This window comes from Ciconia boyciana, chromosome 4 (genome assembly GCF_034638445.1).
Source record: "Ciconia boyciana chromosome 4, ASM3463844v1, whole genome shotgun sequence".
Classification (NCBI taxonomy): Eukaryota; Metazoa; Chordata; class Aves; order Ciconiiformes; family Ciconiidae; genus Ciconia; species Ciconia boyciana.
Window position 1 is genome coordinate 83,319,598 of NC_132937.1, and position 23,467 is coordinate 83,343,064.

Genomic DNA, 23,467 nt, shown 5'->3' on the forward strand with positions numbered 1-23,467 from the left:
TATCCAATCACTTCTGCATTGTTTCAGACATATTTACCTGAGAGGTATTTGGAGCACAACAGACTCTGTGAATTTAATGCCATATAACACTGCCTCCAAATAAAATTTTACTTTAATTTCTCTTATAGCTAAAAATCTACCAAGAGCTTGAGACAGAATTTGTGTGCAATTTTATATTCACTGATTTATTTCTTTTTCTCAAATAGGAAATTAATCTTCTGAATAATTTTGTGAATGACAGTTACTTTGGGAATGAATAAAGCAGTGCAGAAGAGTAACTGCTGGACATAAATGAACTTGCTTTTATCAACCTGTGAATAAAGATCTAGAGTAGGATATTGTCCTCATTTGAGACACACATTTAATGACAACCAGAAGTCATCATAGCTGATAGAATATGCTTCAACAATGATATGGCTCAGTGAAGCTTGCTGAACACAGATGTCTTGAACCATTTCCTCAAGTGGCCTTAGAAAATCTGCCCAGAAAGAAAGCAACCAATTTCATGCTTAATAACAAAAGCATAAAGGACTGATTTCTGTTTCAATTCATCATTCTACATTAGACAATGCTGGAAATCAACGGGCAGGCTGGCTAACACTTCATTTCAGAAAAATGCGTTAGCTAGATCCATTTTTAAACTACACCCTTTAATTTTCTATCTTTGAAGAAGAACAATGACCATCTTATGGTCATTGTTATTATGCTAGCTACATAGATCATTCTCTTGAAGCATGACGGCAGAGAAAACAATTAACTTTAATCACTCTTTATTGTGAATAAACCAGGATTTGCCCTACACCTTTTCTCCAATCCGATATATCTTTTACCTTGTAATCTGGGGGTACTAACACACACACTTTGGCTCCAAGGATCCCCTGGAATTTTTCTGAGTCAGAATTCCCTAAATCCAAGGAAGGACACGAGTCAGGACTGAGACCGTACTGGCTGCATGACTTTCGTGCACTTCTTGCAAAAGGGTGAGGAAGGAACCACAGGACCTTCCTGCTGGCACAGATCACTGTCCAGTGCTGTCCAAAAAAGGCAGGTGACAGTGGGAATTCAGGGAGGAAAAACTACACATCAGGAAATCCTTTCTCAGACTTTCTAATCGCTCCTTGTCCAAAAGAACAAGTAATTGGAGCAAAAGTTACAGGCAGGCAGAAATAGTAAAAAAAAAAAAAAATCTGTTGAAAGTTCTATGTGAAATGCTTGAGAAAGCACACTGACTGGTAAACACTGGTATGTTTGCCTAGGATTAAAAGTGCTTTGAGTAATTTGAAAACAATGTAACCAAACACTTTCATATGTTACTAACATATTGTTCAATGTTTACATGAAATGGGGAAAGAAAATGGGATTTACAGGGCTATTTACTAAACTTATCTGTGAACAATGAATAGTAAGACTTCCATAATATCAGCCATATAATTAAAAAGTATAATTCTACAAAGTGGAACTGTCTGGTTTAAATTTGTTCTAACAATCTTGTTGGCGGAAATGGTTGTCTGCATATTTATATATATTTTTAAGTATAAAGTTGAATCTTATTTTCTCTATACTTTTGTGTTAACTGTCTCAGTGAACTAAATATTTTTCTGAGACAAAGCTGACACAGAATTATTTTTTAGATTATTAGGGTCCTGACATATCTAATCCTATGGCTAACATGCTTAACTTTTAGTTCTGTTAAAAAATAATTCTTAGATAGTTCTACTTTCACATTCTTCTCTGTTTTAAAGAAGAAAGGTAACCTCTAACCAAGCAGGAGTCAGTATGAGGTAGAAAGCTGGATCAGCTCTTTGTAAAACCTCTGAGTTTTTCTATGTGCAATTACTTAAATTGCCAATGGAATACAGACATACAATAGCATGAATGTCATGCATACTAAATTTTATTATATACTCTATATCTTCATCAAAAATAGCACATAGCAACAATAAGTTGGGGAACGTTTTTTTAATGGTCTATGATATGAGGAAGGCAAGAGACTGCATCAAAAGCAGCTATGAAAAATCAACAGATGGGGCCTTACACAATGTTGACTGGTGCAGCTCTGTTGATATTTCAAGATACTTCAGATACTGAAGTCTGTACACGGATGTAAAGTGATACCTTCCTGTTCAGCACTATATGTTTACTCAGTGATTAAGCAGAGTAAAAATAAAATAGATTTTAGAACTATTTCCAATTCACCAAAACTCATAAGTGATAAGTAGAGAAAAAAATAGATTTTTAGTACTGTTTCCAGTTTTCCAATACTATTATCAGTGCTAAAGACCTCTTTTTTGACTCAAGACTTTTAAACAAAGCTGTGAATTAATTTCCACTGGCAGACTCCCCAGTGCTACTACCGTCTTCCAGCAATGTCTGTACTTGCTTCTGTCAACCCCTTTTCAAGGCAACAGATGAGTGCAGATGTAATTAAAATCATCATTGAAAAATGTCTGACTGCAGAAGCAGTCATGAAACAACAGAGCTACACAATAAGTTGTCAATATCCCATGCTCTTAAGGAAGAGTTCATAACCAGGGCTTCATCCTTGCTATTGCATTTTACATCCTTGCATCCTGCATTTTACTTCAAGACTACTATCTGAATTTTAAAAAGAATATACTCTTCTTTCTGAAAACAGATATTGATGCTGCCACTGTGGCTGAGCAGTCCTTATGAACAGATCACCCAGTACAGTATGTCTTAGGGGCTATTCTTGCACTCCTTCTCTGATTCACCTTGCTCATGGAGCAGCTGAGTGAATTTAACTCTTTTTATCACAAGACCAGATAATGCCCTGCCGCCACATGATCAGCTGCTAATACTGACAGGCAGAGAGAGGGGGGGGAAACAACAGCAGGGAGAAAATGGGGGGAAGGGGGTGTGGAAGAGATGAGGGGGTTACTGGGTGGGTAATGAAGTGGGTGACAACAAGGGGCAGTGAATGGTGGGGAGGAGAATGGTGAGAAGAATGGGAGGAGGAAGGGTCTAGAAGAATGGTGGGAAGAGTAGTGGGAAAGACTGGGGATGGAAGAATGTGGGGGAAGAAATGGTAAGCTCTGTGGAAATGGTGGGAAAGAATGGTGGGGTGAACAGTGGGGAAAATTGGGAAGAAGAAGGGGGGGGAGAAATGGTAGGGAGAACAGGTGGGAAAACAGTGGGGAGAATGGTGGAAGAAAAATGGGAGGAGGAATGGGGGGAAGTGGTGGGAGGAATGTGGGGAAGAATGAGGGGATGAATGGTAAGGAGAATGTCAGGGAAGAATGAGGAGTAGAAGCGGGGAAGAAGTGGGGAAGGAGGAGGGAAGAAGAATAAGGGAAGAATGGGGGAAGGATGGTGGGGATAAATGGGGTGAGAATGGGGGTAAGAACAGGTAGGAAGGAGGGAAGGAGAGGGGAAGAAGGGGGAAGGAAAGGGGACCAAAGGGGAAGAAGGGAGGAAGAAAGGGATGAAGAAGCGGGGAAGAAGGAGCAAGAAGGTAGGAAGTAGAGAGAAGAGGGATGGGGGCAAGGCAGGGCAAGGATGGAAGGGTGTAATGGGAGAAGATGGGGAGGATGGGAAGAATATGGAGGAGAGGATGGTGGAGGATGGTGGAGGACAGGGGGAAGATTGGGGTAGAATGAGATAGGGCAAACTGAGGGGGGTGAATCAGGGGTCCTCTCCCTTTCCACTTCTTCCCGGCCTCTGCTTGCAGCAGGTAATACTGTGTGTGCAATCCCTGCTGTGCCCTGTGCAGGCAGTAACATGGTAAGCAGGTATGGTAAGGAGAGCTTTGCTTCCCTTTATTGCCAAGGGCAGTGGCATATGACTGTGATGACCTGGCCTTTAATAACTCTGGTAGAAGAAGTAGTTCTCAGAAAGTTTCGACTTAGTTACACGCCTTGGAAATTTACAACTCTCTGAAAGGAAATATAGAAATAAAAGTTGTCAAAGTATAGCACAGTTCTTAAAGCTTTCTATCGTCCCACAAATTCCGGGTCTCCCATTTCTGTTATAAAAGTATTTGATGAAACAGCGTTAACAAAAGTTCAATTAAAGCATCAGAACACACAATAAACTTTTCATAGCTCAACAAAAATACTCCTCTCACCAATTCATTTCTCCTCCATCAGGAAGAGAAAAACAAAAGGGGATTAATCTCATTTACAGAGTGAAAAACAACACTGAATGCACTTTTTGTCAGGGGGGCAAGGGGAAGGTCTCCAGCTGGTTCTCATCTATATGCCATGATTCTTCATTTAGTTTACACTATTAAACTCAAAAACTCGTCTTTAATCTTAACTATTACAGTATGCCTTAGAGTAGATTCTATCATGTAGCATCCTTGATACAGTTTCAGACTCTGGCAAAACATCATCCCTCAAACTAGTCGTGGCCATATGGGTAGTAAATGTATCCAACATTTTTTCATTGGCGCCTACATTATTACGTCTTGTCACCAATGGTTTCTCGGGTTTTCAAGTAAATTGTTGCATATACTGTGGTTTGGAGCTGCTGAGATGAAGCCCTACATTTGTCTGTATACAGCCAAATCCTTTTTTGGAACTTTTTTTCCTTCTAATGAACTAACATCTGTTGAAAAAAAAAAAGTCATGTTTCCAGAAAGCTGTACAAAAATGAGAGAAAACAAAACAACAGAACACTGCCAAGAAGCTATTGTTGCCAAGTTGTACATGATAAAAAGCAGCCTAGAAAATGATGGATGGACAGAAGTGGGCATCATACCTGATCTGTCTTCATTTTGTGAATCACACCTTCTACATAATTCTGGGATGGTCTTGAGAGAAGTTACAGAATACTGTAAAAAAGGAAAAAATGTCTATGAAGTAATTCATTTAAAAAGATAAAAAGTAAGACTTTCAAGAGGTCCTGATGTCATTGGCACAGTCTGAATCTACCAACCCAAGGGTACTTCTGGCAGTCTGATGGTCTTCTCAGGTTGCATGAGAAAAGCAGATGGCATCTGCTTTTGTGTCCCACCTCGAGGGATATCAAGCAGACTTTAAAAGCTACAGCAAAATGTCCCTCCACCTCAGATTTCTCCTTCCTGCAGATCACCATTATTCAAGTCACAAATACATTTTATATATTCATCCTTCCCCTGGCATGCAAGATACATCAAAGGTGAGAACAGATCTAGGCTTCACAGTAAACGTCGAGGGTCTCACTTTGCCCACCTGGGCATCTATTACGGTGCTTTACTGCAGGATACTTCATGCTTGAAAATCAGAATTCAAGCTTTCACAAACCAATATGTAAAAGTAATGCAGAATATTTGCAATTTAGAGATCTGATTTCAGACGGATGCATGTACATACACGTATGAGACAACAGGCTCATTTCTCTAACCTGGGCTTTATTAAAGCAAACTTGCATTATTACTTTGATGTGACAGGATATGCCTGACATTAATCAGTATGTTATTTTCTGAAATCAGCCTTAAAAAGGAAAAAAACAGGGATTACATATGTATCTTACTAAACAGAAATCTTTTTCTTATAAACTTGTGGAACACCCTTAGTAAGACACATGATCCAGTGTTATAAAACTACACATTCTGACATGCAGAAATTAAGTTACTTAATAGCAAGCCTTCCTTAATCAAATGCTTAAATGTTACAGGAATCTTCACTTAAACAAATGAAAATCATTATGTCTGTGAAAGATCAATGGCTTTGCTCATATAAAAAAAACCTATTAAAAACAGTATTTTGGAAACTAAACCAGAAAAAAGCATTTAGGATTAGCACAACTGAAAGATTTTAAAGAATATATAAACACCATATGTTTTCAAAGAAACAGATATTTTTAGCTGGTGTGCTATCGACCAATGAAGCAAAACAACTACATATAAAACCACATAAGCTTTCCACACAAAAAAGAAATGGTCATACATTGTCCTGGTTTTTGCTGACAGTTTGTCATTCAAAGTTTGATGTGCTTCTAATGCACAGCTGGCAATCTACTTCCAAATAATCTAAAGTTGACCTCATGTGACCAATTGCAGAAGTAATTTACTCTTCTGGTGCAAGTTTAAGACTGTTGCCCAATTGATAGCATTACTTTATTAAGCCTCAAAAACCTCCCATGCCTTACTTTTTCCCTTGTTGACCTGATTCAGGGATGTATTGAGAAACCTCAACTACAACAAGAATCTCTCGTAAGTATTCCCAGGACCAACACTGAACTTAATAATTACAATGTGTAGCAGCACTCCACAAAACTACGCAGTAACTCCAATCCCCGTTAAACAAGGGGTTGTCTATAGGGCTGCAACTGCTCCAGGATGTGACAGCCTAAAGCAACAAAGAGCAGAAGAACAGAGACAGGGAGAAAGATGCTACTAAATACAAATTAATACAAGTTAAACACACACAGGCACAAACACCATGTGCTGTGCTTCACTCTAGTTATTGTTTAATAAAGATTGAGCTGTTAAGCTATACATCTTGCTATTTCAGCACAAAGGCTCGGAAGGCAATGTTGAACTGGTCTAGTAAGATTCTTAAGAGAATCCAAGGAACACGTCTCCAAGGAATATGGTAGCTTCATAAGACCAGCTGGTGCAGTTTAAACTATTACACAGTTTGTAATTCAATTAGAATGAGGCCTTTTGTATTCCATTGCTATGTGTTTTGTCAGGCAACCTCAAAAACAGAAAGCCATTTTTCTTTTTGTCTTTTTTCCTGTTCTTTCCTGGAAGAACAGATTTTCTTTCTGTTTCAACATTGCACTAAAATGTTGAAACAGAAACATTTACCACCTCCCACCACCAAAAATCTATTAAATGTTATAAATTTGATTATGCATTTTAATCATATTGGTTTGATTTCATTAACAGATTTCCTCCCACTCACCTCTGTCCTCAAAAAGACTTCTGTGCATTTAAATTTCTGCCCTCTGTATTTCGTGGTCAAGATGTGGAGAACTGGCTTTCGGTCCAGGAAGCAACTAAAATTACTCTTTAAAGTGGACCTTTCCCAACCATAAGCACAATCCATTGCCAGCTCTTCCCTCTAGAACTACTTTCTCTCATACTCTAGCTCCAGCTCTGATCATCGTAATGTTTGTTAGGTTTTCTTCAACCAAAAATTTCAAGGTTACTAGCGGTATCACAGAGGAACAGCAAAAGAGGTTGAGATTGCAACCCTTCCCTGGAACAGAATTTTAGACTTAATGCTTATTCAATGGCATTTAAAATTAATTATTTCCCCATTTTCATGCAATAATTTTAAATTGTTTTACATACAAAATTAAACACCGTTTCTCACATTTCACCATTAGAGTAACCAAGTCAACCAGAGTTGAGGGCCACGCCCAAAGGCGTAAGTGACAGTGTGAGAGATAATCACATCAGATTGCTTTGTTAGTCAATGCTTACTGTGATCTTTGGTATTTAATCAAAGTGTGTTGTGGTTGATGGTGAAATTCAGTAACAAAACTAAGGGCTTCTTCCCAGGATAATGCATGTAATGGCATTTTTGATTGCTGTTTGAGGGTTGGGTTCTTTTTCTGCATTTAAGGCATTCCTATGTCCAACCTTAAATAGTGAATTTCAGTAAACCCCTTAAGAACTTTGTAGGATGGAAGAACAGTATCAACAGCAAACGAGACAAGAAGCAGTAACAAGTATTCCATGCAAATGCAAGATATTCCCAATTTTCTTCAACAGACACTATTAATTCAGGGGGAAACAGAACCTCCCTTATCACATAAAACATTTGTTCATTATGTAAAACTGCACTACAGAATTTGAATTAATGCAAATGTTAACCTTTTAAATTTCATAGAATCATAGAATCATTAAGGTTTGAAAAGACCTCTAAGATCATCTAGTCCAACTATCAACCCAACACCTCCGTGCCTACTAAACCATGTCCTGAAGTGCTACTTCCACATGTTTTTTTAACTCCTCCAGGGATGGTGACTCCACCACCTCTCTGGGCAGCCTGTTCCAGTGCTTCACCACCCTTTCAGTAAAGAAATTTTTCCTAATATCCAATCTAAACCTCCCCTGGTGCAACCTGAGGCCATTTCCTCTTGTCCTATCCCTTGTTACTTGGGAAAAGAGACCCACACCCACCTCAGTACAACCTCCTTTCAGGTAGTTGTAGAGAGAGATAAGGTCTCCCCTCAGCCTCCGCTTCTCCAGGCTAAACAATCCCAGTTCCCTCAGCTGCTCCTCATAAGACTTGTTCTCCAGACCCTTCACCAGCTTTGCTGCCCTTCTCTGGACATGCTCCAGCACCTCAATGTCTCTCTTGTAGTGAGGGGCCCAAAACCAAACACAGTATTCGAGGTGTGGCCTCACCAGTGTCGAGTACAGGGGCACGATCACTTCCCTGGTCCTGCTGGCCACACTATTCCTGATACAAGCCAGGATGCCATTGGCTTTCTTGGCCACCTGGGCACACTGCTGGCTCATATCCAGCCAGCTGTCGACCAGCACCCCCAGGTCCTTTTCCGCCGGGCAGCTTTCCAGACACTGTTCCCCAAGCCTGTAGCGTTGCATGGGGTTGCTGTGACCGAAGTGCAGGACCCGGCACTTGGCCTTGTTAAACCTCATACCATTGACCTTGGCCCATCAATCCAGCCTGTCCAGATCCCTCTGTAAAGCCTTCCTACCCTCGAGCAGATCGACACTCCTGCCCAATTTGGTGTCACCTGCAAACTTACTGGGCACACATTCGATCCCCTCGTCCAGATCATCGATAAAGATATTAAACAAGACTGGCCCCAAAACTGAGCCCTGGGTGGGGAAGACCACTTGTGACTGGCCACCAAATGGATTTAACTCCGTTCACCACCACCCTCTCTGGGCTTGGCCATCCAGCCAGTTTTGTACCCAGTGAAGAGCACACCCGCCTAAGCCATGAGCTGCCAACTTCTCTAGGAGAACACTGTGGGGGACAGTGTCAAAGGCTTTACTAAAGTCTAGGTAGATAACATCTATAGTCTTTCCCTCATCCACTCGGCAGGTCACCCGGTTGTAGAAGGAGTTCAGGCTGGTCAAGCAGGACTTGCCTTTCATGAACCCATTCTGGCTGGGCCTGATCCCCTGGTTGGCCTGCACATGCCTGTTGAGTGCACTCAAGATGAACTGCTCCATAACTTTCCCTGGTACCGAGGTGAGGCTGATAGGCCTGTAGTTCCCCGGATCCTCCTTCCAGCCCTTCTTGTAGATGGGTATCACACTGGCAAGCCTCCAGTCATCTGGGACCTCCCCTGTTAACCAGGACTGCTGATAAATGATGGACAGTGGCTTGGCAAGCTCCTCTGCCAGCTCCCTCAGTACTCTCGGGTGGATCCCATCCAGCCCCATAGACTTGTGAGAGTCCAGGTGGCATAGCAGGTCATTAACTGGGATTAAGGGGGGTTTATTCTGCTCTCCGTCCCTGTCTTCCAGCTCAGGGGGCTGAATACCCTGGGGATAACTGGTCTGACTATTAAAGACTGAGGCAAAGAACCATTTCCCATGGTTCTCAAATTTTAATGCAATGAATTTTAAATCCAACACAGGAGAAAAAAAACTTCAGTCTCTAGTAAGGCTGTTCTGTGCTGTGCCACTTGTCTGCCACTTGCAGACTCACTTGTGGCTGAGAAGTACCAGAAAGAAGAAATACTGGATCACGAGTAGTGCCATAGAAATGTATACACAAAATAGTAAAAAACCTGTAAATTCTAAAGCAAAAATTATTTTTTAACATTCTGTTGTGGAGAATAACTTTTATGTCTCCTGAAATGGAGTCAAAGGGCAAAGCTGGACACATAGTGTGACTCTCAGACCACATCATCAGAACCATGACACCCCCAAAACACTAAGGACCATGTCCTGCTCCAACTGGAGACAGTATCAAAACTCAGCAAATTCACCTCCACTGGATCAGGACAACAGTGACTGTGTCCTGCTCTTAAATGCACAGCTCCTTGTTTTCATTTAGATAGAAAAAACAGACACCTTCCTTCATTATAGGTGATTTGTTTCCAGGTATTATTATTACTGTAAGCCATTTAACAGTCTCATTTCAGTTTATTTGCTATAGCGGAAAATAAACTGTTTCATTAATATTCAAATCTCATTAAATTAATATCTTTATATTACATTTGCTTAATCATTTATAACTGCAACACCACCCTTTTTCCTAGACATTTATTTGGGAGTAGCAGACTACACTGAGAACAAGTAAAGCAATAATACTTGGCCTGAGGTTGCAGGAAGATTTTTCTCAATAGTAGTGTCAATTTAAGCAGCTCCAGAGCAAAAAAGTGGAGGAAAGAGATTAGGCTGGCACAGTGCCTGTGAGAAATAACACCTCCCCAAAATAAACTTCTTACTTAATGGCTGTGATCAGCATCTTTGGAGTACTGGTTAGGTTATTTGTGCTATGCATTGCTTATAGCATCTTATATAGACCCTTCATATGTTATTTTTCCCTTTAACTTTAAAGGAGACCTACATAGACACTAACACTGTTAAAGGTACAAAATTTCTATCTGAATCTAACACTTTCTATGAACATTTTAGTGGCCATCTGCATTTTGTTTCATTCTGAAAAGCGAGAGAGGAAAAAAAAAGAGAATTATCAATGAGTTCATCAACTGGATGGAAAATAAATCAACCCGCTGCAGTTAGTGACTGTGCCTGCACAGCTGCGTGGGACCCTCCATGCTGAGCCCTGAAGTCCTGGTCACTGGCTAGGCAAAGTCTACTGGCTGTGTGTGGCCTGTACACCTGTGTGAGCCTGAGGGGTGACCCAGCTCCTTCCATGGCCAAGGAAGGGTGACAGCAGCCTAAGGAGGTGCCCCGTGCCAAGTAAACGGGAGGCCAGGAGATCGACCATACTCCTGACCATACATAGTTTACATCTGCCCTGCCAGGAAAAGATTGACATTAAGAAGTTTTTCAAGCTGTTTCAAAATACCTGACAATTCAACAGCTGCTTAATTATGTTTGAATTAATTTACTGCACTCACATTTCACAAACTTTCAAATTAGGCCCAGTCCTGCACTGGCACCACTGAGCCAGACTTTTATTCATACAGAGCTATTTGAATGATCAGAACAATAACGTATACACTCAACCCCGAATAGTTTACAAATATCTATCACCAGGAGCTCTGGTTATGGCTAGGCCATTTCGTATTATTTCTGTAAAACAAGAAATAAAATAGTTTCAATTTGCACAATTTGCCAGTGCAATAGAAATCACGCATTTTAATTAAAGGATTAGGAAACTTTCAGGTAATCACAACAATAGCATACAACCTACAAGAAGAAATAAATTTATGGGCAAAATCAAGAGTGAATGGGAAAAAGCGGAAAGTTTAAAACATACTTTTAATTTTATAGTGTATCTATCATTTAATGCAACTTAAAGGTAATAATTTGTTTTCTTCCTTGTGAGTAGTTATTTATGAAGAAATAAATGAAAATAATAAGTTTCATTACTTAACGTCATTCCAGACAGAATATTACTTTTGTTTAATGTAAGCAAGAGTCCCAGAAACCTATTCTGCTGTATAAACTACACTAAAATATACTATACCGGATGGATCTGGAATAGTATGATCTTAGTTTTCAACATAAGCATTGTATTTGCATTCCAGAGCCCTGAGGGAACTGGTAGATGTAGTTGCTAAGCCATTCTCAATCATATTTGAAAAGTCATGGCAGTCAGGCCAAGTATCCAGTGACTGGAGAAAAGGGAATATCACATCCATTTTTAACAAGGGTAAAAAGGAGGACCTTGGGTACTACCAACCAGTCAGCCTCACCTCACTGCCCAGTAAGACCATGGAACAGATCCTCCTGGAAGTTATGTTGAAACATATGGATGACAGAGAGGTGATTAGAGACAGCCAACATGGCTTCACAAAGGGCAAATCGTGCCTGACTAAGCCAGTGGCCTTCTACAATAGAGTGACAAGAGCTGCGGATGTCATCTGCCTCAACTTCTGTAAGGCCTTTGGCACAGTCCCACACAACATCCTTGCCTCTGATTTGGAGAGACACGGGTTTGATGGATGGATGGTTAGATGCAAAAGGAATTGGCCATGCTCAACAAGCTACAGTAAACGGCTCAATCTCCAAGTGGAAACCAGTAATGAGTCGTGTCCCTCAAGGGTGCATACTGGAACCAATACTATTTAATATCTTCATCAATGACACAGACAGTGGGATTGAGTGCACCCTCAGAAAGTTTTCACATGACACCAGCTGAGTGGTGCAGTTGATTCACTTGAGGGAAAGGATGCCCATCCAGAGCGACCTGGACAAGCTCGAGAAGTGGGCCTGTGTGAACCTCATGAGGTTCAGTAAGGCCAAGGTCCTGCACCTGGGTCAGAGCAACTTCCAGTATCAATACAGACTGGGGGATTGAGAGCAGCCCTGCAGAGAAGGACGTGGGGATACTGATGGATGAAAAATTGGATGTAAGCTGGCAATGTGCACTTGCAGGCTAGAAAGCCAATCGTATCCTAGGCTGCATAAAAAGAAGTATGGCCAGCAGGGTGAGGGAGGTGATCCGCCTCCTTGACTGTGCTCTCAGGAGACCCTACCTGGAGTACTGCATCCAGCTCTGGGGCCCCCAACACAAGAAAGACACGGAGCTGTTGAGTGGGTCCAGAGGAGGGCCACAGAAATGGTCAGAGGGCTGGAAAACCTCTGCTATGAAGAAAGACTGAGACAGTTGGGGTTGTTCATCCTGGAGAAGAGAAAGCTGCAGGGACACCTTCTTATGGCCTTTCAATACATAAAGGGGGCTTATAAGAAAAATAGAGAAAGACTTTACCAGGGCCTGTAGTGACAGGACAAGGGGCAACTGAAAGAGGGTCATTTCAGATTGAATATAATGAAGAAATTCTTTATGATGAGGGTGGTGAGACTCTGGAACAGGTTGCCCACAGAAGTGGTGGATGCCCATCACTGATAATTGTATTGGGTTTATGTGGCAAACTAGCAGCAGGGGCTGCAGAGGTGGCTTCTGTGAGAAGACACCAGGGGCTGTCCCAATGTGGGACAGAGCCAGTTCCAGCTGGCTCCAAGATGGACCTGCCGCCAGTCAAAGCTGAGCCCACCAGTGATGCCAGTAGCACCTCTGAGATAATATATTTAAGAAAGGGTAAAATACACTGCACAACAGCAGCTGTGAGGGAGAAGTGAGAAAATGTGAGAGAAACAACTGCGCAGACACCCAGGCCAGTGAAGAAGGAGGGGAAGGAGATGCTCTAGGCATTGGAGTAGAGATTCCCCTGCAGCCCATGGAGAAGACCATGGTGGAGCAGATACCCACACTGCAACCCATGGAGGACCTCACGCTGGAGCAGGTGGATGTGCCCTGAAGGAACCTGCAGCCTGTGGAGAGCCCATGCTAGAGCAGGCTCCTGGCAGGAACTGTGGCCTGTGGAGAGGAGCCCATGCAGGAGCAGGTTTTCTGGCAGGACCTGTGACCCCGTGGGGGACCTACTCTGGAGCAGGCTGTTCCTGACTTCAGCCGGTGGGAAGGACCCACTCTGGAGCAGTTCATGAAGGACTGTATCCCATGGGAGGGACCCCATGCTGGAGCAGGAAAATAGTGTGAGGAGGAAGGACCAGCAGAGACGAAGCATTATGAACTGACCACAACCCCCTTTCTCCCGTCCCCCTGTGCTGATCAGCGTGGGGAGATAGAAAAGCCAGAAGTGAAGCTGATCTTGGGAAGAAGGGAGGGTTGTAGGAAAGGTGTTTTTAGATTTGTTCTTATTTATCATTATCCTACACTGTTTGATTAGCAATAATTTAATTAATATCCCCAAGTCTAGTCTGTTTTGCCCATGACAGTAATTGATGAGTGATCTCCCTGTCCTTATCTAGACCCACAAACTTTTTGTTGTATTTTTCTCTCCATCTTGTTGATGGAGGGGGAGTGATAGAGAAGCTTGGTGGGGACCTGGTGGCCAGCCAAGGTCAACCCCCCACAACAGGGCCTTGAGCAACCTGATCTAGTGAAAGATGTCCCTGCCCATGGCAGGGGGGTTGGAACTAGATGACCTTTGAAGGTCCCTTCCAACCAAAACCATTCTATGAGTCTATGATTTTGGAGAACTGTATAGTTTCATTTTCTTATGCCAAATGCAATATAAACCAATAAAAAGAAACCAAAACCACTTACATATCTATTTGCCTTTTAAAAAAAAATCCTGTCTATTTTCTGTGTCGATTACATTTCGGTCATTTTGGCTGAAATGGTCTACAAGGGCCTGGACTATACACAGTGGCTTTCTAACTCAGGTACATTTATAAGTGCATCATTTTAACAGCCTTCTTGCTGACATTATTTTTAGTCAGTACTTTTCTGCACTGGATTAGAACCAGACGGCTAACAGAAACAATATAAATTGTTAACACCGATGTTGTGCAGCTGCTCTTTTCACGGCAGGCTAATGATAAAATGTGAAGGTCAGGTATCTCTAACTTGTATATGGTGAGATACGAGTAGAACACTAGAATAACCATGAATTCTCTTGTTAATCTGGATTCTGGCAACGAATCCTTTGTTCTCTTACCTGCTAAAGCAGGGAGTAAAACTGCTACCTCTATAATTTGTGCTGGTTTTTTATTCAAGGTTCAGCATCCAATGAAAGAACAGCCTATTAAAAGAGGCAGCCTGAGCTGTTCAGCGGAAAAGTGAGTAACCTAACCCACCCGTATGCAGCAACAGCCACAATGGGAGAGACATGGAGAGGTTACATCTATTATGTTTTACAGTTTTACAAAACTGAGTATAGAAACAGACACCAGGACATGATCTAGGATATAAGAGTAATAAAAAGAAAGTTGCCCAGAATAAGTTATTCGCTCAATATTGGCTCTTTGTCTTATAATATTTTGGGCATTTGCCATATTCCTCTTTAATAAAAATTCAGCATCACAATAGGTAAAAATAAAATCCTCTCCAAAAGGAATCTGTCTGCAAATAAAGCATCTGGAATGTTTTAAAATGAATCAAGAGTCCCAAATGCTAAAGGAAAAACCAGGCCCTTTGTAAAAAAAAAAAAAGAAATAAACTATGAAATTATAAAAAAAGTGGAAGGAGATGGCAGCATACTTTCTTTGATCTGAAAATTGGATTAACAATTTTCTTCTAGTAGATTCAATTTATGTATTCAGGTCCATTGTTAATCGGACATTCAACATATTAGCAACTCCATTACACAAAAAGCAGAAACACTGGCAGTAGGAGTACTATTATGAGTAATAGAATATATTGTATCAGTGCTTCCTATAAGAACCACTAACCATGTAGATGAACAATATTTTTGCTTACACTAAGGATTAACATTACACTAGGGATTAAGGATAACTATATTTTTGTGACACTAAGGATCAGTGCTGTCTATGAATCCCCAGAAGTCTTTCTGCCTCTTCCTGTACTCTACCATGTCACAGGTAGCTACATCACACCTATTGATAAAATTTTGCTGTATTTGGAGATGGCTACTGGTGGAAAAGGCAGAGTAACAACTTACATGAAAAAAGAGCAATTCACAGGTGAGAGAGGCAGGAGTTTTTTTACAACTTAAATACATTCAATTATAAAAAAGGTAAACATCATTTTGGTGCTTAAGGCTAGCATTAGAGAGCATATAACTCATTCAAGACAATACAGTAGATAAGCAACCTAGAAATAAAACTCATTTATTAATTTGATTTGCAAGTTATTTTTACTACCTGAAGGAGAGGAATCAAGTTTTCCTTCCAACCTTATTAGAGATTTCCCTTACAAAACACCTTATTTTATTCTAGATTCAACCTATTTAAACATTCCTATACATGAGGTAAAAAGGAGTGTGGCTTCTAACAATAGTGTTGTTTGTTATATCAGGATTGAGATATCTAAGATTGTCTCAACTTGAGCAAATAAAATAAGACTTCTACTTACCGTTATATCATCACTAAAATCTATTTCATCCAAATCAAGGTATTCAGGGGCTTCCATTATTCTTCTATGGACATTTTGGGTGAGTCAGCACAGTAGTAAAGACCTAATTAAGAAAAGAAAAATGGATTGTCTACTAAAGAGTCAAAACCACACAGAAATGGTTTAATATAGTTGCTAGATTACTAAAAACATTTAACTTGTATAGTAAAGTCTATCATAACTTAACCCTAAAAGCTACGTATGATTTGCCATCTCTACTCTGCATATCATGAAGAAGCCATTTCAATTTTTAGGGAGAATAGCTAAGTGGTACTTGAACTGGAAGTTGAAAATACTTGATTCAGCATCACTCAGTCCTTCCAGAAGTTCAATATAGGTGTAAAGACCTAAGCTGTTGAGCACCCTCATGACCCTGCAATCATAGCTGTGCTAATGACGTATCTTCTCTTAAGGATGCTACTACTTTACTGGCCTGAACACAGCAACTTCTGTTACTATAGTTTTCCTCTGTTCAAGAAGGCAGAAAAAAACCTGAGAATCATGCTGTGCACAAAAACCAAAATCCTATCACACCTTATCTCCACTTCTCCGTACAAGCAGACTAACATACAATGCAGTCAGTGCTTTACAGATGGATGATTTATCTCTCCTCAGCCTGCAAGTGCACTTCCCCCAAAGCAGTAACCAAGGCAAAACCAGAATTATATCAATGTGCACTGATTATCAGAGGCCTTAACCATTTCCTCACAGTATGGGAAAAAGAAGAGAAAACTCTCTTGCAAAGCAAGAAATTTGGGTGGAAAATTCAATATGTAATTCTAAATAAATTGGAGCTTAAACAAACAGAAGATCAAAGACAATAAAACGCTTATTACTTTCTTAATCCTAACTAGAATGACGGTGTGCATTATCACTACAGACAAGTACAACAGAAGCAAAAGTGGAAGAGGAAGCTATTTTAAAGGAAGTTGAAAAAGAAAAGCGATAATGATTTTTAAATAATGTGAGGCACTACGTAAGTGTTAAGTATTATTATGGAAGCAAATTAAATCCTTCTAGTACTCATACATAACAAAAGGAAATGCCTGAAGGAAAAAAATAATTCAAGCCCAGTTTATTCATATGACAACTGCCAAGAAATATGTTTATGAATAATGAAGTCAGCTGTGTAAGTCTAAATAAAATCACTGTGTGAAAAATTCATATGCCATTAAGAATGTCCTAGGATAAGGGGCTTGAAGAAAATGCTTTTCTGCAGGTGCTATACTTATTGGCAAACAAAACCTCAGTCATTAATCTCCTTCACAACACCCCACCCAAGCACAAAGCTATCTTAAGACACCTGTTCTTGAAAAGTTACTAGAAGAACCAAGAAGCAAACCTACAGTTTTAAGCAGAAAGAGCTGGGAGAGCAAATTTTTATTTCTCCCCAAGTTACTGAAGGCAAAAGACAATTCAGCATCTTTTTCTCTTTAAATAAAAAAAAGGCAAAAAAAAGCACATGGGTTTTCTTTAATGTATTAGGATATTTCTGCTCCTTGCAATATGAGAAAGAAGGAACTCCTCGGAAGGAGAAACTGGAGAGGAAGGTAGCATGTAAGAACAACCTCAGTTACCTATTATTGGCTCTCACTGTGGCTGTTAGACTTGAGTGAAGCAGTGGGAAAGAAGTTGGCTACAAAAAGGTAACAACAGTACAAAGCCCTCAGTCCAGCTTGATGTGAGGAAACAGAAGTGGCTATAATGTGAAACTAATCAAAAGCTTTTCATTTTGCACAATTCCCAAATGCTAAGTTTATTCTTAGAAGGAACCACTAAAATCAGACAAAATCCTTGCAATGAAAGGAATTAGCTGTTGTGAAAAGGTGTGACACATTCAAGTCTACAGATTCTTTTCCACTTTAGAGATTTTGCTTTCTTAAGAGAAACACAGAATTTGAGTATATTTCTTTAAGGTTTATAGTTTAACGTGTTGCATTTGGGTGACATTACAGCTTACCTGTGGCAAAGTGCACTGCCACTGTATTGGGTTTGCAGGGCAAAGTTTTGGTAGCTGGGGTGGGTTACAGGGGTGGCTTCTGGGGGGGGTTACAGGTGTGAGAAGATGCCAGAAGCTGTCCCCATGTCCGACAGAGCCAGTGCCAACCGGCTCCAAGACAGACCCGCTGCTGGCCAAGGCTGAGCCCATCAGCGACGGTGGTAGCACCTCTGGGACAACATATTTAAGAAGGCGGGGAAAAGACTGCACAACACTGAGAAAATGTGAGAGAAACAACTCTGCAGACACCAAGGTCAGTGAAGAAGGAGGGGGAGGAGGTGTTCCAGGTACCAGAGCAGAGATTCCCCTGCAGCCCGTGGTGAAGACCATGGTGAGGCAGGCTGTCCCCCTGCAGCCCATGGAGGTCCACGGACCCCACGCCAGAGCAGGTGGATGCCTGAAGGAGGCTGTGACCCCATGGAGAGCCCACGCTGGAGCAGGCTCCTGGCAGGACCTGTGGCACCATGGCGAGAGGAGCCCACGCTGGAGCAGGTTTGCTGGCAGGACTCATGACCCCGTGGGGGACCCATGCTGGAGCAGTCTGCTCCTGAAGGACTGCACCCTCTGGAAGGGACCCACAGTGAAGCAGTTAGTGAAGAAGTGCAGCCTGTGGGAAGGACCCACTTTGGAGAAGTTCATGGAGGACTGTCTCCTGTGGGAGGGACCCCATGCTGGAGCAGGAGAAGAGTGTGAGGAGGAAGGAGCAGAGAGAATGTGTGATGAACTGAATGCAACCCCCACTCCCCATCCCTCTGCGCTGCTCGGGGAGGAGGATGTAGAGGAGTCAGGAATAAAGGAGTGAAGTGGAACTTGAGAAGGGTGAGGTGGGGGAAGGTGTTTTAGTTTTTGTGTTTGTTTCTCACTATCCTACTCTATTCTTAATTGGCAGTAAATTAAATGAATTTTCCCAAGTTGAATCTGTTTTGCCTTCAATGGTAATTGGCAAGTGACCTCCCTGTCTTGATCTCAACCCATTAACTTTTTAATCTTATTTTCTCCCCTTGTCCTGTTCAGCAGGGGAGTGAGAGAGCGGCTGGGTGGTCATCCAACAGCCAGCCAAGGTCAACCCAACACAGTGTCCCTCCACAGAGGTAAGGACTAGATGTCATTTTATCACTGTGACTATTGATACCAGCTTAAACCAAATTATTAAGTCAGTTTTAGAAGCAAGATAAATGCCAACTGTATATGTACCGTCCTACACAAAGTACAAGATTGTAGAATCTACCCAGTATCATTCCATAAGGTGATACATGTATGTAGTAAGAATGAGAACTAAAATATAAAAGTTTGAAGGTTAAAGACATATATGGACTGTATCACATACAAATAGCCTAAAAACAAACCAAAGCTTCACTGAGTTTCAGTTTTTCACTGGAATTAAATGGATTAAAAAAACCTCCACCCAGTGTGTTTAAAAATCAATGGAAGAGATAAATAAAGCTACCCTAAACATGCCACATAATAAGCCAGAATCAAGAAGTGACCTGAAGATTTTATTTTGCAATTAAAACTGATTTATTCACGTAAAATACTTCTTAGCTTTAATAAAAGAACTACCATTCCTGGTTAAAGCATATCTCAAGATTTTAGAACAAAAAGATCTCAACCTTTCAAACTTATTTTTTAGTTCTAAACTGCAAGAAGCCATTGAGGCAAAAAAATGCTCCATCTATCCATGCCTGATGAAAGGACTGTATTTCACCTAGAGATGTACAAAACTCATCATGCCAGTCCAGTGTTGCAACATTACTTCCCCAAAATGCTATCTTCCATCTTCTCAAAACATAAAGACTATGAAACACACAAAGGCTGCAGAGAAAGTTGGTAACCAAAACAAACACATTTTCTCTAAGGAAAACTTCTCTTTCTGAAGATAGTGTTCAGTTATATGTAAAGAAAGGGCAAGAGACTCATGCATTCTGTTTGCTATAAGATTTTCATTTTTTTCTTGATGAGGTAAAACTGGACAGCAACTCAGGACAAATACTATGATCAAATAAGATTTCCCATGATTATACTTAGAGTCTTATTCAAAAGGTGCACTTTTTTTGATAGAAATTAACATAGTAGAACTACACCATGTATAATACAAACCATATGGTATGGATAGTACTCAGAGTTGTGGCTATTTTGAGACCTTTGCAATGGCTGAATCCAGCCTACTACCAGAAATATAAACAATCTGAATAGCATTCACAAGCAGATCATAAGCACAACTGGTCAAATTCAATGTAAAAATAATTGCAACCAAAATTGCAACTGCCAGCAATGGATGACACGAGATGAATAATGTATTTCCAGCATCAACACCAAAGCAATACAGATGACTGTCTCTAGCCTGCCAGCAGAAATGTCTGCCATTTAACTGATCAGTTTTCCTAACTGTATTTTGGAAGCTAGTCATTAAATACTCCACAAAATTTTAACCCAAAAAAGGGCATTTCTTGTCTGGCAATTTGGCTTGCAGAGGCACACATACACACACATATACATTTTATACAGGTAAAAGAAATTCTGTCTGCTCTCAAAATTCACAGTTAAAAGAAGAAAACCACATAAACATCACCTATATGTACTCAAGAAAAAGTACTTTTTATAGTTTCATGAAACAGTTCCACCAGGAGAAATAATCCAGCTAAAAATTACCACACAGAAATGCAAGATACTAATCAGTGATTAGGTTGTAAAATATAGAAAAAAAAAAATTCCTTCTCCTTTTCAAACAACAGCAACAATCCTTATTGTTTTTCTGAAACATAGATTTCCTCTGTTGTCCTTCTCAGCTAAAACTAGTTGTCTGAACTCAAATCCTGTTACTGACATTCAACACAATTGGGTGAATGAGGAAAAAAAGGGGCAAAGAAAGCAATTCCCAGTAAAAAAAAAAAAAAAAAAAAAAAAAATAATAAAGGCAATGAAGTATTAGATACAGGGAACAAATCCATCAAATTCTGCAAACACTAAAACTCCAGTCTAGACTGATGGCATGCATTACCTACAGGTGAAATGCTTACACTGTTCGCAGATTTCTTTCCTAAGCTAGATCAAGCCTTGGATTTGTCTCACCACACAGCCTCAAAAAGCTGTCACACCAACGACAATCCCTAGGGGCTGGTGTGCCTTTTGAGGATGAAGACTCAGTGTGGGAATGGCAGGAATGCTTTAAAAGCCAGTCCTGCCACTGACTTTGTATTGTGAAGCCAATGGCCATTGCCTTATCCACACTAATGCATATCAGGCAAGAACAAGGCCATACAGCTGAGGGTTTGCTGTCTGTCAATTAACTGAGTGAATGAAGAGACGGGTATGGCAGGCAGAAAGTAAGCAAGCATCAGGTTCAGTTTCTTGTTCTGTTTGCTCAATGCAAAACTGTGGAGTAAAAGAGCATAACTGATTTGTAGTGACCCCTTTGCCACAAGGTTGCAGCGAATTCGGTAGCTTCGGAAAGGAATCTGATCCAGTACGTCAGCCAAAAACAGTCTCAGTGCTGCATGTGAAAGACTAAATCCAAGAGGGACCACAAGGGAAATGTCCTTTATTGAGCCAAAACAAAACAACTAATTGAGAATGCATCATTTTAATTATTTATGGATCAGAAATAATAAGAACAAATAACAATAAAAAGATCTGCTGTCAATTAAATGTCTACTTCAATTGTAACTCTAAGAAATCCTGCTAAATGCCACATGAGATTTTATTTTCCACATCTCAGAACTATTATAGCAAAATATTTGGGGATTTACTTAAACTTTCAATCAAATATAAAGTAAATCAGATGTAAATACTTCTATAGTGGTTGGCAAAAGAATGCTTCCTTAAGCACAGTTAATATCAAAGATTTAGGCTTTAGATGCCAGAATGCCATGACAGTTGCTTTTTAATTAGGGGATAAGGTTACATTTTACAATTACAGGTCTGAGATAACAGAATAAACATATTGCCTTTTCCTAATCATCAGAGGCTATAGTAGCTCAAGATGAACAAGATTCATGGACAAAAAGGAAAGACTTTACATCTTTAATTTAAGCACACAGTATGTGTTTCAAGTAATGCTTGAAATCTGGTAAGCGTCTGAATTTTATTCCCTAACATTAAGAAATACCAAGTGCATAAAACCAAGTTTCTTCACTTTCAAACAAATAGAACAGTGCAACTTTACATTATGTTAAATCTATTTAGCATGCAGTGAAAAGCCCAGCACACGATTAAAACCTACAGTTCAGGAAGGCACATCATCTGTCAGCAGCAGGAAATACCCAGAACTTTGAATTCAGTTCCTCCATCCTCATATTCCACTGTAACAGTGAAGTTCTACCAAAAATTAATTTGGCCTTGTAACCCTATTACTACACAGTATAAGGAAAGCACTTGTAGTATGTTCAGGAGCACTGCCCTAATTAAGGGATATGGGAGCTGCACTACTGAATGAAAGCAAAAAATCTTGGCCACTGGGTCCTAGCAAAGCTAGTCTGGGCTAACACCACCACCTCTCCAGCTATCACACCTCTTACTGCTTCTTATGCTCCCCAGTGCCTAGCTGTGTGTTGTCGCATATTAAAGACTACATGTTCTTTGAGATGGGTATTGTGTAGTCACTCTACATTTGTCTGGCTTTTTGCATAGCCTGTGTCCTTGTCTACTAACAGAGCGCCATGGTACAAGAGTAATCCAATTAAATAATAAACATGATGTGAATGCACTGCAATGGACTCTGGAAGAGGTCATATTTGAAGCTTTGTAGGAGACCCCCAGGGCAACCAAAAATCTTTATTCACCAAATCCAGATGGTGCCTCTGCAGGCGATAAATGCAGAACAGGAGAAATTCAGTGAAGGAGAAAGTATCAAAGACATATAAAGCTTGCAGTTTCATCTTAGAATAGAATAGAATAGAATAGAATAGAATAGAATAGAATAGAATAATTTCAGTTGGAAGGGACCTACAATGATCATCTAGTCATGAGCAATACTTTAAATTTAATACTATAGATAGATGCACTCTTAGAAGACCCCAGTTCTCATTCATATTTACATTCTCTTCATTATCTCTAAGGGGAAAATTACTTGGACATAATCAATAAATATCCAAGCACATGACTTCGAGAATGTAAAGAGCGACACTGCAGCTCAAATGGAGGTTCATTTGCTTTTCAAGCACACCACTTTACCTTCATGCATTCAAATAAAATGACAACCTGACATATGGTTAGACTATGTTGACACTTTTAAGTCATATAAGGGTTTGTGATATTATAAGGTAGTCTGAAGTGCATTGTGCAATCAATTTTTGTTACCTTCTAGGGCTCCCAAGGTGTTTTTTCTAATTACGTGAAATAACATTTTTTCTATTACTTCTCATGCTCAGTATCTGGATTTTCTCTTACTAACTGAGCACCTCTCTTGTACTAGTTTGTTTTATTTATTTTATTTTCTTTAATTTTTATTTTCTTTAAATTTTATTTAATTTATTTTCTTCCTTCTATGTAAGCCAAGAAAAATATATCGTGCAAAGGA

The 23,467-nt window shown here is 40.3% G+C and overlaps 1 protein-coding gene across 8 annotated transcripts in view; it reads right to left on the minus strand.

Moving 5' to 3' along the window:
• The window catches only part of SNCAIP (synuclein alpha interacting protein), a 95,465-nt gene that overhangs the window by 41,746 nt on the left and 30,252 nt on the right, over positions 1-23,467 (minus strand). For all 8 annotated transcript variants that reach the window (XM_072860418.1, XM_072860417.1, XM_072860416.1 and 5 more), the window contains exons 2-3: positions 15,915-16,017; positions 4,720-4,792 (exon numbers count right to left, since the gene is read on the minus strand). In XM_072860418.1, the coding sequence (XP_072716519.1) occupies positions 4,720-4,792; positions 15,915-15,971 (130 nt within the window). In that variant the 5' untranslated portion in view covers positions 15,972-16,017. The remainder of the gene's footprint in view (positions 1-4,719; positions 4,793-15,914; positions 16,018-23,467) is intronic.